Source organism: Myiozetetes cayanensis, unplaced genomic scaffold, assembly GCF_022539395.1.
Source record: "Myiozetetes cayanensis isolate MyiCay16 unplaced genomic scaffold, myiCay2020 scf2-11, whole genome shotgun sequence".
In the NCBI taxonomy this organism is placed as follows: domain Eukaryota; kingdom Metazoa; phylum Chordata; class Aves; order Passeriformes; family Tyrannidae; genus Myiozetetes; species Myiozetetes cayanensis.
The window spans coordinates 107,945,267-107,957,310 of NW_026087411.1; the positions used below are offsets into that span (position 1 = coordinate 107,945,267).

The 12,044-nt window shown below is 37.5% G+C and overlaps 1 protein-coding gene across 3 annotated transcripts in view; it reads right to left on the reverse strand.

The window, feature by feature from the left end:
• Positions 1-12,044, reverse strand: part of ATAD2B (ATPase family AAA domain containing 2B) — a 73,920-nt gene that overhangs the window by 3,644 nt on the left and 58,232 nt on the right. For all 3 annotated transcript variants that reach the window (XM_050316133.1, XM_050316132.1, XM_050316134.1), the window contains 3 exons: positions 3,692-4,381; positions 1,979-2,106; positions 688-816 (listed from right to left, as the gene is read on the reverse strand). In XM_050316133.1, the coding sequence (XP_050172090.1) occupies positions 688-816; positions 1,979-2,106; positions 3,692-4,381 (947 nt within the window). The remainder of the gene's footprint in view (positions 1-687; positions 817-1,978; positions 2,107-3,691; positions 4,382-12,044) is intronic.

Sequence of the window (12,044 nt, forward strand, 5' to 3'; positions counted from 1 at the left end):
GCTCAACATGTATTAGGAAAGCATTGCAGTAGCACACTGCATGAATTCAAGTCTTACTGCACACTTATGCTACTGGTGACCCAGCTATAAACACATCTCTGCACAGTTTGGATAATCAAAGTAAAGATCAGTCTCTACATACTCCTGCTGGATAAATGTCTTTTTAATCTACCCAACATTTTGCACAGTTTTTCAACACATTTTTAGGTGAAGATTGCAAAGGAACAGCATGAAAATGGTTTGAAAAGTGTTTTGCAGGAACTCTGAAAAATCCCACACTAAGGCCTTTCCAGGTTTTGTTGTAAATTATTCATGGAGAAGAATATTTAGTGCTCAGTGATCCAACTGGAAACTTGCAATTGTTGTCCTTTTTCTCAGCAGGGCTGGTTATCAGCAAGCTGATTCAAACCCCTCTACAGATAACAGCGATGTTGGAGGGAATGCATATCCAGAGTTAGGACCAGACTGTGCCCATGGTGAAATGACCCTTTTCTGAGGAAGTTTCATCAGAAACAATCCCTGTTTTCTAAGTCATTATTACACTAAACTTCTTTCTGTTTAAAGTCTCAAAGTCTATTTAAAGGTTTTGCCTGTACACCAGTGAATTGATAGATTAACAGTTCTTGAAAAACCTAAACCTATCTCACAATATTCAGATAACGAATAAAAGCAACTGTGCAACATCACCTCTATAAGCTGTGATTTGTCATAGTCTCTACGATGTCTGTAGATGCACTGACTGAGGAGTGAATACAATCTCTCAAGTTGGTCAACAGTCAGGTTGTCACTTTTCTTAACCACCAAATCAAGCAGTTTCTGTTGGAACAACAAAAGGTGAAGTTAAGAGGGTTTTAATAATCGGTTTTTTATAATCAGTTTTTACAATGTTTTTAAGGACAAATCAGAAATGCAATCTCTTTCTGAAGCCCTACTTTGAAGGGATACTGCAAATAAAATGAACCACAGCTGGGTATCAGCAAGGCCATTGCTTCCATATAGATACTAAAAGGACTTGATGTCTCTCTTCACTTCTCTGCTAGTACCTACACTTTTTTTTTCTTAAGATCTTTTTACTCAGCATAGTTGGGGCGCTGTTTGTTCTGTCTGAATGCCACTTCATCTTATTTCATCTTGGTCAATAAAAACTGCCTTGATAGCTAAAGCAGACATTTTTAACAATTTGCATTGGCAAGAAATTTTAAGTACCATCAAATGAAAACACACTTGGAATTCCACAAATGTTGGCAAATGGTGTAAAAAAGAGAAGGGGACAAGGAGGGGACACATAACACATGTACAATTGCTCATAACAAAAGGTGAAAGTATATTACGTAGTAGCAAAGAGTAAAATTTAAGATTTTTTTTTTCCCTCTCATGACAATTCTATGGTTCCAAAGAGATTATCATCTGTACTCCACAGAACACAGGATCTCAATTTCATAGTAGGTCAAGCTAGTTTTTACAACAGAAGACAGCAAATTTTATTGTAACTTTGCTTAAAAAGGGACAAAACTGAAAGAAAATTAACTAGCAGTCTATGATACCAAAACATCAGCACAAATTTCAGTCTGCTTTCCAATACACTAACAGTTCCCTCCACCAAGTACACATACACAGGAAAGGAAAAGATGATGTTAACTCCTAATTACTAGGCATATTAACTCCTAATAACCAGGCACCCAGCAGTTCCTGGCATGTCCAATTAACACATATGAGTACCTGCAAAAACTGCAATTAAAATAGTGGACTGCTGTGCCATTACTGGATTTGTAAATATAGTAATGATGGGACAGTGAGGATTCAGCAGCTCTATTAATTTTTCATCCAAAAAACACCGATCAACTAATCATTTGCAGAAGTCACCGTGGTCGTAACACTTGTTTGCAGACAAAAATAAAGGAAATGCTTCAGAACAGAGAAAGGGAGCATTTCTGATGGAGTTTGTTAACAGTTCAATTTATTTTTTCACTTCTGTTACCTTTAGTCTGTCATGGTCAACAATTACAGAGGGTAAGGGATCTGATGGTTCCTCTGGGACCTGCTCCAAACTTGTGGACTTTGACTGTTCCACAGCGACTTTTCGTGTTTTCTTGCTTTTGAATATACCTGTAATTTGAAAAACAATTATCAGCAACATCAATCTCACAAAATGAACACCTTGTTTCTTCACTTCAGTTTGATTTTGCTTGTTTGGTTTGTTGAGTTTTTTTGAATCAAGCAAGATTGTAGCAGTGCACATTATTCATCAGCTTTGCAGAATTCTGAATGTTTACAGTTCAGAAAAACACACATGATCTGGTAATCTTTAAACTGAACTCAGAAGTCCCAAGAGAAAACTGAATGCCACTAAGAGTTTTCATTATATCATTTCTATTTAAAAACAACAAAAGCTTCTATGAGAAGTTCAAATACTAAGCTGATGCTGAAAATCTTTCTGTTTAAGTGAAACAAATTCTTATTTTTCTCTCCAAAGCATCCCATGTCTTCATCACCACCGTAATTCTAACATCTGCTTTACTTCAGAAACCTCATGCTTTTGTGACACATTCCTGGTTTTTTCCACCTCCATGTTCAAGATATTGTCCAATCCTGTTGCAGAGAACAAAGTGGTTTTGTATCTCCTGATTCTCTCCCTACATTCATTCACGATTTTTCTCCTCCTCAGCTATTTAAAAAGCCTTTTCTTCTGAGGACCCCACTAATAACTATCCTAAAGTATACGAAATTCAACTGCCAAATTTAGAAATGTAAAGGCTGTTAACACATCGTACTCTTCCTGTGATATTCTTAGGACCTTTCTTGTACTACTCTCCTTACCCTTAGAGAAAACACGTATGTACAAACACAGTCAACATTTAGACAGTGATATTCTCAAAATTCAGGTCTATCATTAAAGCTCATTTACTTTGTAAATCTCAGCACTAACTTCTGAAGTAAAGATTTCATTCTTTTAGATAATTCTGAAAAGCTCATTAAAAAGGCAATCATGCATAAGGCTTTTATTTCTGTTCCCTGAGGAAACTCCGTCTCTTGTCTTCAAAGGACGTGGCCCCTTCTTTTATGCACCACCAGGATTTCCCTTCTCCTTCTCTTATGCTTTTGCTGCAGTGTTACTGTGTTCACTGAGACTCCAAAGCCAGATACCTTCTCCAACAGATAAACAACAGTTTATCTGGCTTTTTCTATGACTTAAACTTTTACTCTTGTTTTTGCAATGAACGAATGTTTTTAAAGGAATACATTATGTATTTCTATGGTTTTTCATCCAATGCCAGCCAATGATACTTTTATGATAAATCTCTAAACAAATCAAAACTTATCATGTAAATCAAAATATGAATCAGACAGAATACACAGACCAAAAGCTATATCATATATTTATCTCCATTTATAATATTTTGAATATTTAATTATTTTAATAGTACTGCCCACAGAGCCTACAAAAATAAACCAGAATAGTGTTAGTATGAAGATACACTTACTTGCCTAAGATAAAAATACAGCAAGTCAAGAGTGGATTTCTAATTTTTTTGTGTGAAATTAAATGTTGTAAGCACGCTAAGAGAGTTTCAAATAAATAGTCAGCAGTTCATAAAAGATTGCTATGTAGTACAAATTATATCACAATGAAAAATATATACATTAACTTAGACACTAATATTAAGACAGAAACATTGAAAACAAGCTATACCTTCTTTATCTGCTTCAGCATCTTTAGTTTCCATGTCTGTGCTCTGTAGTGTTTTCTCATTATTGCTGCAATGTGGTAACTCATCTTTCACTAGATCACTTCCTTGACTTTCACTGGAAGCTTCCATCTTCTCCTTTGGCTGATCTTCAGATAAAGATTTTTGCTTGTTACTATCACTGTTGTCAGAGGGTGAAACAGCATCAAGTGATTCCATTTTGCCATTATGACAGGCTGGAACAGGTACACCTTCGGAGCTGTGTACAGATGTCTCTCCATTCACACAGTCCCCTTTAGACGTAGAGTCCTTCCTTAAATCCTTTTCAGTACCCAGGGTAACACTGTCAGTTATTAAGAGGGATTCATTTGAGCTCTCTTCTTCTGTGGATGCAAAATTGTTTTCCTTTGCTGATGTCCCATTGTTAAGCCTCTGCTCTGCATCTATATCCATAATATCACAAGAGGATTCATCATTTGTCATAGAGAGGTCTCCTGTTTCCTCTCCATTCTCCTCAATGCAGTCAGTGCTGATCTCTAGCTCTCCATTTTCCAGCAATTTACTGTCCTCACCGTGATTTTCATCATCAGCAAACTTTGCATCATCTTCATCTTTCTTTAAACTATTGACCTTCCTCTTCTTAATAATGCCTTTGCCCCACTGCGAGCGCCGTCTCGATTTTCTCCTTATTCGAACTGAATTATAGTGGGGAAAAAAAAACCAAAACCTTTTAGATGCACAGGTACCCCCCACTAAAGATATGAGGATATTAAAATATGTTGCTGTGTGTGAAGCAAATGTGTTCACACTTCAAAGAAAAAGCTGTCTCTTGATTTCAATGTGAGAAAAGTAGAGATACCAAGGACTTTTAGAAATATGAGTGGACACTCAGTCATGTACACAATTCCTAAACTGTGGAAACAAGTTATCCCTAAAAATGTATTTTATTCATTAAGTATAATATACTACAAATATATACATTTTACCTATGAATATATACATTTGTAGGTAAAACACTGAAAGAAACAGCTAAGCAATGATGTAGAAATTGTTCTCATTTGGGTAATGCAGACTCTAAAGACAGTTATTCTCATTTTCCCTTTTTAGGTCCTCATCGATTTAAAATCATTATACAACAAGCAAGAAGTGCAACCCATGGATTCATAGAATAATTCCGGTTGGAAGGGACACAAGGAAGTCTCTATTCCAACCTACTACTCCATCCAGGGTCAGCTGTGAGGGCAGACCAGGTTGCCCAGGGCTTCACCCAGCCAAGTGTTGAAAACCTCCACGGGTGCAAGACTCAAGGACCTTCATGAGCATCCACATGGATGTGGAACTGCCATAACAGCAGAAAGGCTTTTTGACTTGTATGACCTCTTCTTCTCATTTATGTCCACTGCCAATTCAAAGGCATCTTCACTGTTTAAATCAGCTAAATCTCCTCAATTTCACATCCATTCCCACCTCTGTACTCAAGATCAGTGCATTGACAAAATGTGGTTTTAAAAAAATCCCACAAACGCCTCATTTATATAACGAGTCTGTAAGCACAAGAGGAAGCAGTGGTCCTTAAACTAACCCCACCAACCCTGCCTTCCCTCCGTATTGTGCAACTCAACTTGAAGCACCGTGGGCACGTGATAATTTTTTCAGTACTTTTGCATCCTTATTTGTTCACTGTTTCTTATTTCTTAACTATATTCTATGCCTATGAAAAATTACATAATACACTACTTTTCAGAAAGGGCATTTTATTTTACTAATCCATCTGCAGGGAGATACAACTAAGGCACCAATTCAAAAAAAGATTTTGGGACACTTTTGCAATACGATTAGCAAATGTAGAAGGAAGACCATTCAAACCTAACACTATTGTCAACATCCTTTTCAAGAGCACTAAAAAGACATAGCTCAGAAGACCCTGGGAAAAACTGAAGCTTCTACATTCAAATTCAAGCAATGATGAAAACTGCTCATATTTTTGCAAAACTGCTGAACTTGTGACCAAGTGACTATAAATGCAAGTCATAGCCAGCAGTTACCAGAGATGGACAAATTTTCTTCCATTTCAAAATGCACTGTTATGTTAAGCACCTCCATAATGTTCTTTATATTCATAAGTTGCTTTGATTTACAGGGTATTAAGTCCTAGATCTGTGTCTGCCAACCTCCCACTGAGTTACAAAGATCTTGCTTTGAAGATACAAGCACTGTGCAGATACAAGTGCTGAGAATTAATTCACAGGCGCTCAGAGAAGCACAGTTGTACTTCAGAACTTGCTTCCCGCGAGTGTGTATGCAGGTAGTTTCACCACTGCATTAAGAATAAACCTTAACCTTTTAGCTTTAAAGCTATCTAAAGATACAATCACACTGCAATAGGAACAGTCTCACATGGAATGTGTATTTATTTCTACAAATAATCCTTATGAAGAACTGCAAATTTTGAGGGAGGGGAAAAAAAGGAACCTTTCTCCAGCTATTTTCAGGGTTTGATAGTGGCTTCTACAGTCAGTGTCACTGTTTTATTGATGAGAAACTACAACCTACTCATATAACTTTTCAGGAGTTCATGTATTTTTTTCCCTAGATTGTACAAGAGATTTTCATTAACAACTGAAGCAGCAAATCTCAAACTAAACAGGGAGATGTAAACTTATCACAAAATAAACTCCCCTCTTTGGCAATGGGCTTAGCCTCAGTTCATCTCCAAAGATGGGTAAATAACACACAGAAGGGGAGTAAAAGTCTTTTAAAGGAAATCTAGTGTGTCCTGAAATGTATAAATTAATAGTTGAAATTTTTAAAGATACACTGATTTTGGTTCTTTAGGCTGACTTTGCTGTAAGTCAGGTAGACATATCAGCTATAATGTCAACTATATTTGACATTTTTTATATCAGTGAATTGTACTTTTAAAATATTTTAATGGTGCATCTCTTCTGTTCACCCTGTGAGTCCCACCTGGGATGAGGACCTATAATTTGCCTGACCACATAAGTACATTCCCAAAATTCTTAAGTGAGAGAAACCACATTAAAGCAAAATAGAATTAATCCTTGTATTGCACATCTGATTAAATTTCAAGTCTGCCCAAATGACAGTCAGCAAGTCCCGCTCACTCACTGTCTCCTGCAGTACTTTTCAAACATACATTGTGCGTGTTGTTTATTACTGCTATTTTAATTAGGACAAAGCAACCACAAAAAAGTGCTGCAGCAACATCTTTTGGGATGAGAGAGGAAATTCTGGCTCCAGATCCTTAGCAACCAAAGCATTGTTACACAGATTTTTCTTCTATACAGCCAGCCAAGCCTCTAAAACAGTGAAAAAATTGAGCAAGAAATACTACATTTACAAACAAAACCCACCACCAGTCTGTCTTTCTGTCCTGCCCAATTCCTGCAGGTAAGGGAATGGTACAAGTAGGGGAAGTGTTTAATGGACCAGAGAACCATGGGATCAATTGCAGACAATAACACCAGCTTGCATAATCTAGACTGCTTCCCTTTGTTTTTACTGGAAAGAAAAAGGTACTACTGCAAGAATATCATGGACCTGAGGACCTGCTGTATGAGGCAGGAAATAAAATTTATCTCTGCATCCTGCAGAACAATAGAATATGACTCAAAAAAAAGGAGCTACCACAGGATAAAACTGTTGCAAAACTAAAAGGCTAATGGGCAGGAACTACCGAATTAATGGATTGCTGCTAAAAAAAAAAAAAAAAAATTTAAACTGGGGCCTCATCTTTGCTACTTTAATGTTTATATTTTAGAAGACTGTGAACTGTCAAGAGTAGAATGCCAGTCGTTTTATTTTCTAGTCAATATGATTCATGACATACTATTAGTTTCCTGTGGGTAACAGAACGGGACAGCTATTTACAGAAGAAAAACTTTGAGTGAACTTCGTTAAAAAAAACGAACAGAGTACAGACAATTGCAAGTTAATGCCTTAACACCTTTTCAATTACTCCTTTTAAAACTACTCATCTGAAATCCCCCCATTGATACCCACTCTTCTGGTAGTTTTTGTGCCAGAGGCAGTAAAAATACTATTGTCAGAGGAATCCTGCTTTATAGAACTGAGTTTCTATAACTCAAACTATTATAATACCAATTATTCACACATGAATACATTCACTTGCCTTCTGAATTTCTCAACTCTTCACTCTATAATCTTCACATAACCTCTACAGATTTGCCAAGGGGATCCTCACTTCAGTTCTAGCTTCCTTCTGGTTTGCTTTTTTGTAAATCACTACTCAGAATTTTTAATGACACTAAATACCTACCTGACCACAATTCACACAAAACCAAACTTTACCTGCTCCTTTTTTTTTTCTACGCTGCACAATCCATGCAGACAGCACTTTTAAAAGGTGCTATGTAACACAATGCAATTAATCACCGAATACAAATTTACATTTTGTTAAGCAGTAAGTAAGGTTTCTCAGTCCTTCCATTCTAAGTTACCCTTACAGAGTTGTCTGAAAGACCCATAAACAAGGCAGACAGCATTTCCCTCAGTAATGATTAAAAAACAAAACTCTGTACTGTCTTTACTTCAGAAGGACTAGTCCTCTAGGTGAAGTTAAGAAAAGTGAAACCTTTTCAAAGACTTTTTGAATGAAGACTTTTAGAAAGTCTGCATTCTTGCCCACTCACAAGCGCTGCTTGGAGGTTCTCAAGTCAGATACAGCAAGTAATGACAACATCTTCTGGTGAAATAAGAACCAACCTTGTCCAGAGCAGAGCACAGTTCTTGGCTATTAAAGAACAGTGACAGTAAAAAATAAAACCCTAAACAATATGAAACAAAGAAACAAAAAAAAATTCCAACTCCTTCCCACATTCCTGAAATATTTCTGCAAGATCTGGTTGTAACTATGACCTTTCTGTCTAGTATGGTCTGAAGAAAACAGATCTCAGAAACATGGGTTGATTGGTACAGAAGCTTCGGAGTTGAGGATGCACTGTTGCTGTCCCCCAAATTGAGCACAACAGTGACAGAACTGAAGACTACACAGCAATAAAGTTAACTGTTGGAAAAGAAAGCAGATATAATTAGAAGATTCAAAGACTGTCAATTATTAACAAGCAAGTCTGCTTCCCTTAATATGGAACTCTAATGAGATGTAGCAACAAAAGCAGAGATGTTTCTCTTGAAATTCCTGTAGTTTGACTACTACAGTACAGAGAGTGCAGCACAGCATTCAGAGGCTAACAAGTTCACTTTATGCCTCTGCACTGCTTAAAATCCATCAGAGAATGTGAGTCCTCTATCATTAAACGATAAAACTGACATCCATCAAACAGTAAATTCTCTGTTGTTACTTTATTTCATGAAGAATTCCTGGGGATTAAAATCCAAAGAAGATTCTTATGGCAAGCAAGATCACCATGGATCTAGACTTTTTGTCTGCAGTATCAAGAACCACTTAAAGCAATGCACATTTTAGGTTTTTCTTCCATGATCAAAACCCTCAACTCCTTTTTGATGTCTTGTGTGTAAAGTTACTCAAAGCCTTGAGAAAGCACTTACTATCAGCAACTTATGCTCTCTTATGCAGCATCCAGGATGTCTATGTACTTGCCACAGTAATTTAGCTGCCTCCAGTAGCTCCACATTCCTTACCAAGAGGCACCAAATAGTCCACTTGAAAGTCTCTGGAGTTTCCACTCACAAAGTCCCAAACTGCAGTCAGAGATAAGCAGCAAGAAAGAACAGAGCACAGTTCCGCAGTGGCTTAAAAAGCAAAATGAAGTGCCAGCTTCCACTACCAGACAAAGCCATTCCTCCTCCAAAGCCAGCTACAGCATTTGCACTACCTCATTTGTGCCGGCACTACTGTTCCTGCAGTAAAACAGATAAGGGAACTAAATCCATCTGAAACATTTTTTTGTTTTGTTTTGCCTTCTTTTTTTTCTCCCCTTGGGTTAGTTTTCAACATCTTTGGTTGAGCTTTCCAACTCATGAATGACGGTGCTGGCACAGGGGACATGGTGGGAATATGCCACCAGTGACAAGGCAAGTAGTGACCTGCAGTTTGACCAGCTTGAACGGACTAACCCCTGAAAGGGCAACTAACCCCTGAAAGATGCCATTTCCTTCACCTGGATGGAGGGCACCCTAGGCACAGAGCTGACAAGTACATTAGAAGAACTGCATGCAACAGCTTCACATATTTATGAACTTCCTCAGCATATGCAACAGCTTATGTTGTGTAAACAAATGCTAGAAAGAACTTGGGTGCTGCTACTCAATCAGGAAGAGTCAAGTTTCATAAGGAGTTGAAATGCATACAAAACCAACCTTGGCTGCAGCATCCTCGACATTTTCTTCTCCAGTCACCTGCTTTCCCCTACCATCCCCTCTAATGCTCTCAACTCAAGCTCTTCCCAATATTTCTCAAAAAACTCTTGGTATCTCCCATTTCTCCTCCCCCCAACGAACAGGACACACAATACATTACAGGTGAGATGTGCAGGCCATGCCTGGTCAGTACCATATTTTAGCTGATCAGCTGCCAAGACCAGGCAGAACAGATAACTACCACCATTTTCCATCTATTGCCTTTTCCTTCACTAGACATGTGGATTTATCCAGCTACCAATTTTCACAAAACCTGCAGGAATCTAATCTTTCAGCCCTTAACTCCTGTCAAATCTCTCTGAACTCTGTTAAATGATTCACAAGTTATTAGGGGAGCAGAGATGGACAGAGAGCACAGGTATGATTTTCTTGGGAAACCAAGATAGAAATATAATTTACATGAAACCAGAGTAATTATGTTAGTAAAATACATGACAAGAGAGTCACATGGGAAAATTAAAGAGGAAAATGAAGTCAAAAGAGACGAGACAATCAGATTAATGCCACCTGTGGAAATAATTTTTAGACTTTCCACTTCTATAGATCTGCTCATTTTCCCTCTGCTGATTAGCTCTGTACAACAACTCTTCCAGCTGTGCATGTTCTTGGTACCTTCCGTTGGCTCTTAAGGACTAATGAACAACACCTTCCTGCTTCAAGGCAGCCATGAACAAACAAGAACGAATCATGGTTATTGGGTGGTTTCTCTATCAAGGAGACAAAACTGAAAAAAACCCAATGCAATACAAAGAAATCTGAAGGTAAGAAATGAGTATTAACCACGAGAAAACCAACAACTTCTGCAGAGAGAAATTTAACGCCAAAATTTAAAGCAAATGTTGTTGCAGATTTAGGAAGAGGGGAAGGAAGGGATTTATCTGGTCTGAAAACTGCTTTTATTACCTCACTTGTGCATACCACTTAAAGGAAAAAAACCTGACTTTAGAAGAGCTAATTAAAAAAATCTTTTTACCATGTTTCTAAGAAAGGAGGTTATAATGCTTCAAGAAAACCTCCTTCTTAAGAAAGGCTGAGCCATCTTGCATTACTGAGTTATAAAGGAGATGAATAACAAGAGAATAATAAAAAGTCACTGATCAGGTAAATTGTAGAATCCACTTTGCCCTCTGTCAGAGAAAGGAGGCACTCGATCAATTCAAGAGCCAGGTATTTAACAGTGATGAAAGAAAATGCCTTTGCCACCACGTATCACTGAGTCTGAAAGTTTGATGGGATGCCAAAAAAGTAGATTTATTAGAACTCCCACAAATTCATTAAACTGCATTTTAAATAAGAAGAATTACAAAACCTATGGGTTTTAAAAGTACTGTTAACCAACTCAGAATCAGTTAAGTTGGTATTTTCATCAAAATCAGACATTAAAAAAATATTTCTCAAATGTCTGCAACTTCCTCTTAAAGCATCTGGTTGAAGCCAGCATCAGACACAGGAGATCAAACTACTCCCATCCAGAATGCCAACTCCTCCAGTACCCAGAACAAAATGATAAAGAAACAAAAAGAGACAGTTGTCTCAGCCCTGAGAAAAGATGTCCTCAAATCCCAGAAAATCTTTTTTAATGATGTCTGTCAAGTTACAGTACTTGCCTCTATCTCAAGTGAGAAATAATCCAAGTCAAATCTGGAAAGCAGGAGGAGAAGACAAAACAGTAGCAAGTGTAGGATGTGTGACAAAACAGCAGCTACTCAAAATTTAATGTTAGCATCTGGATGACTGTTAATATGCCAGTATCCAAATTCTGAATCCAAACTCAGAACCAGAACAAAAGACAGAAAATAGTTAGAATAATAAAAACTATATGGCATCTGGGCTGCCATGTCCTTTGATAAGGCATTGCTGCAGCCACAGGAATGCCTGAAGTACAGCAATCACTGACACTACTGTAGCAGAGAGGTCAAAGAAGAGACACTAAACAGATGAAAATCAGGCAGTGACTGAGAATAAAATGGTTTCTGA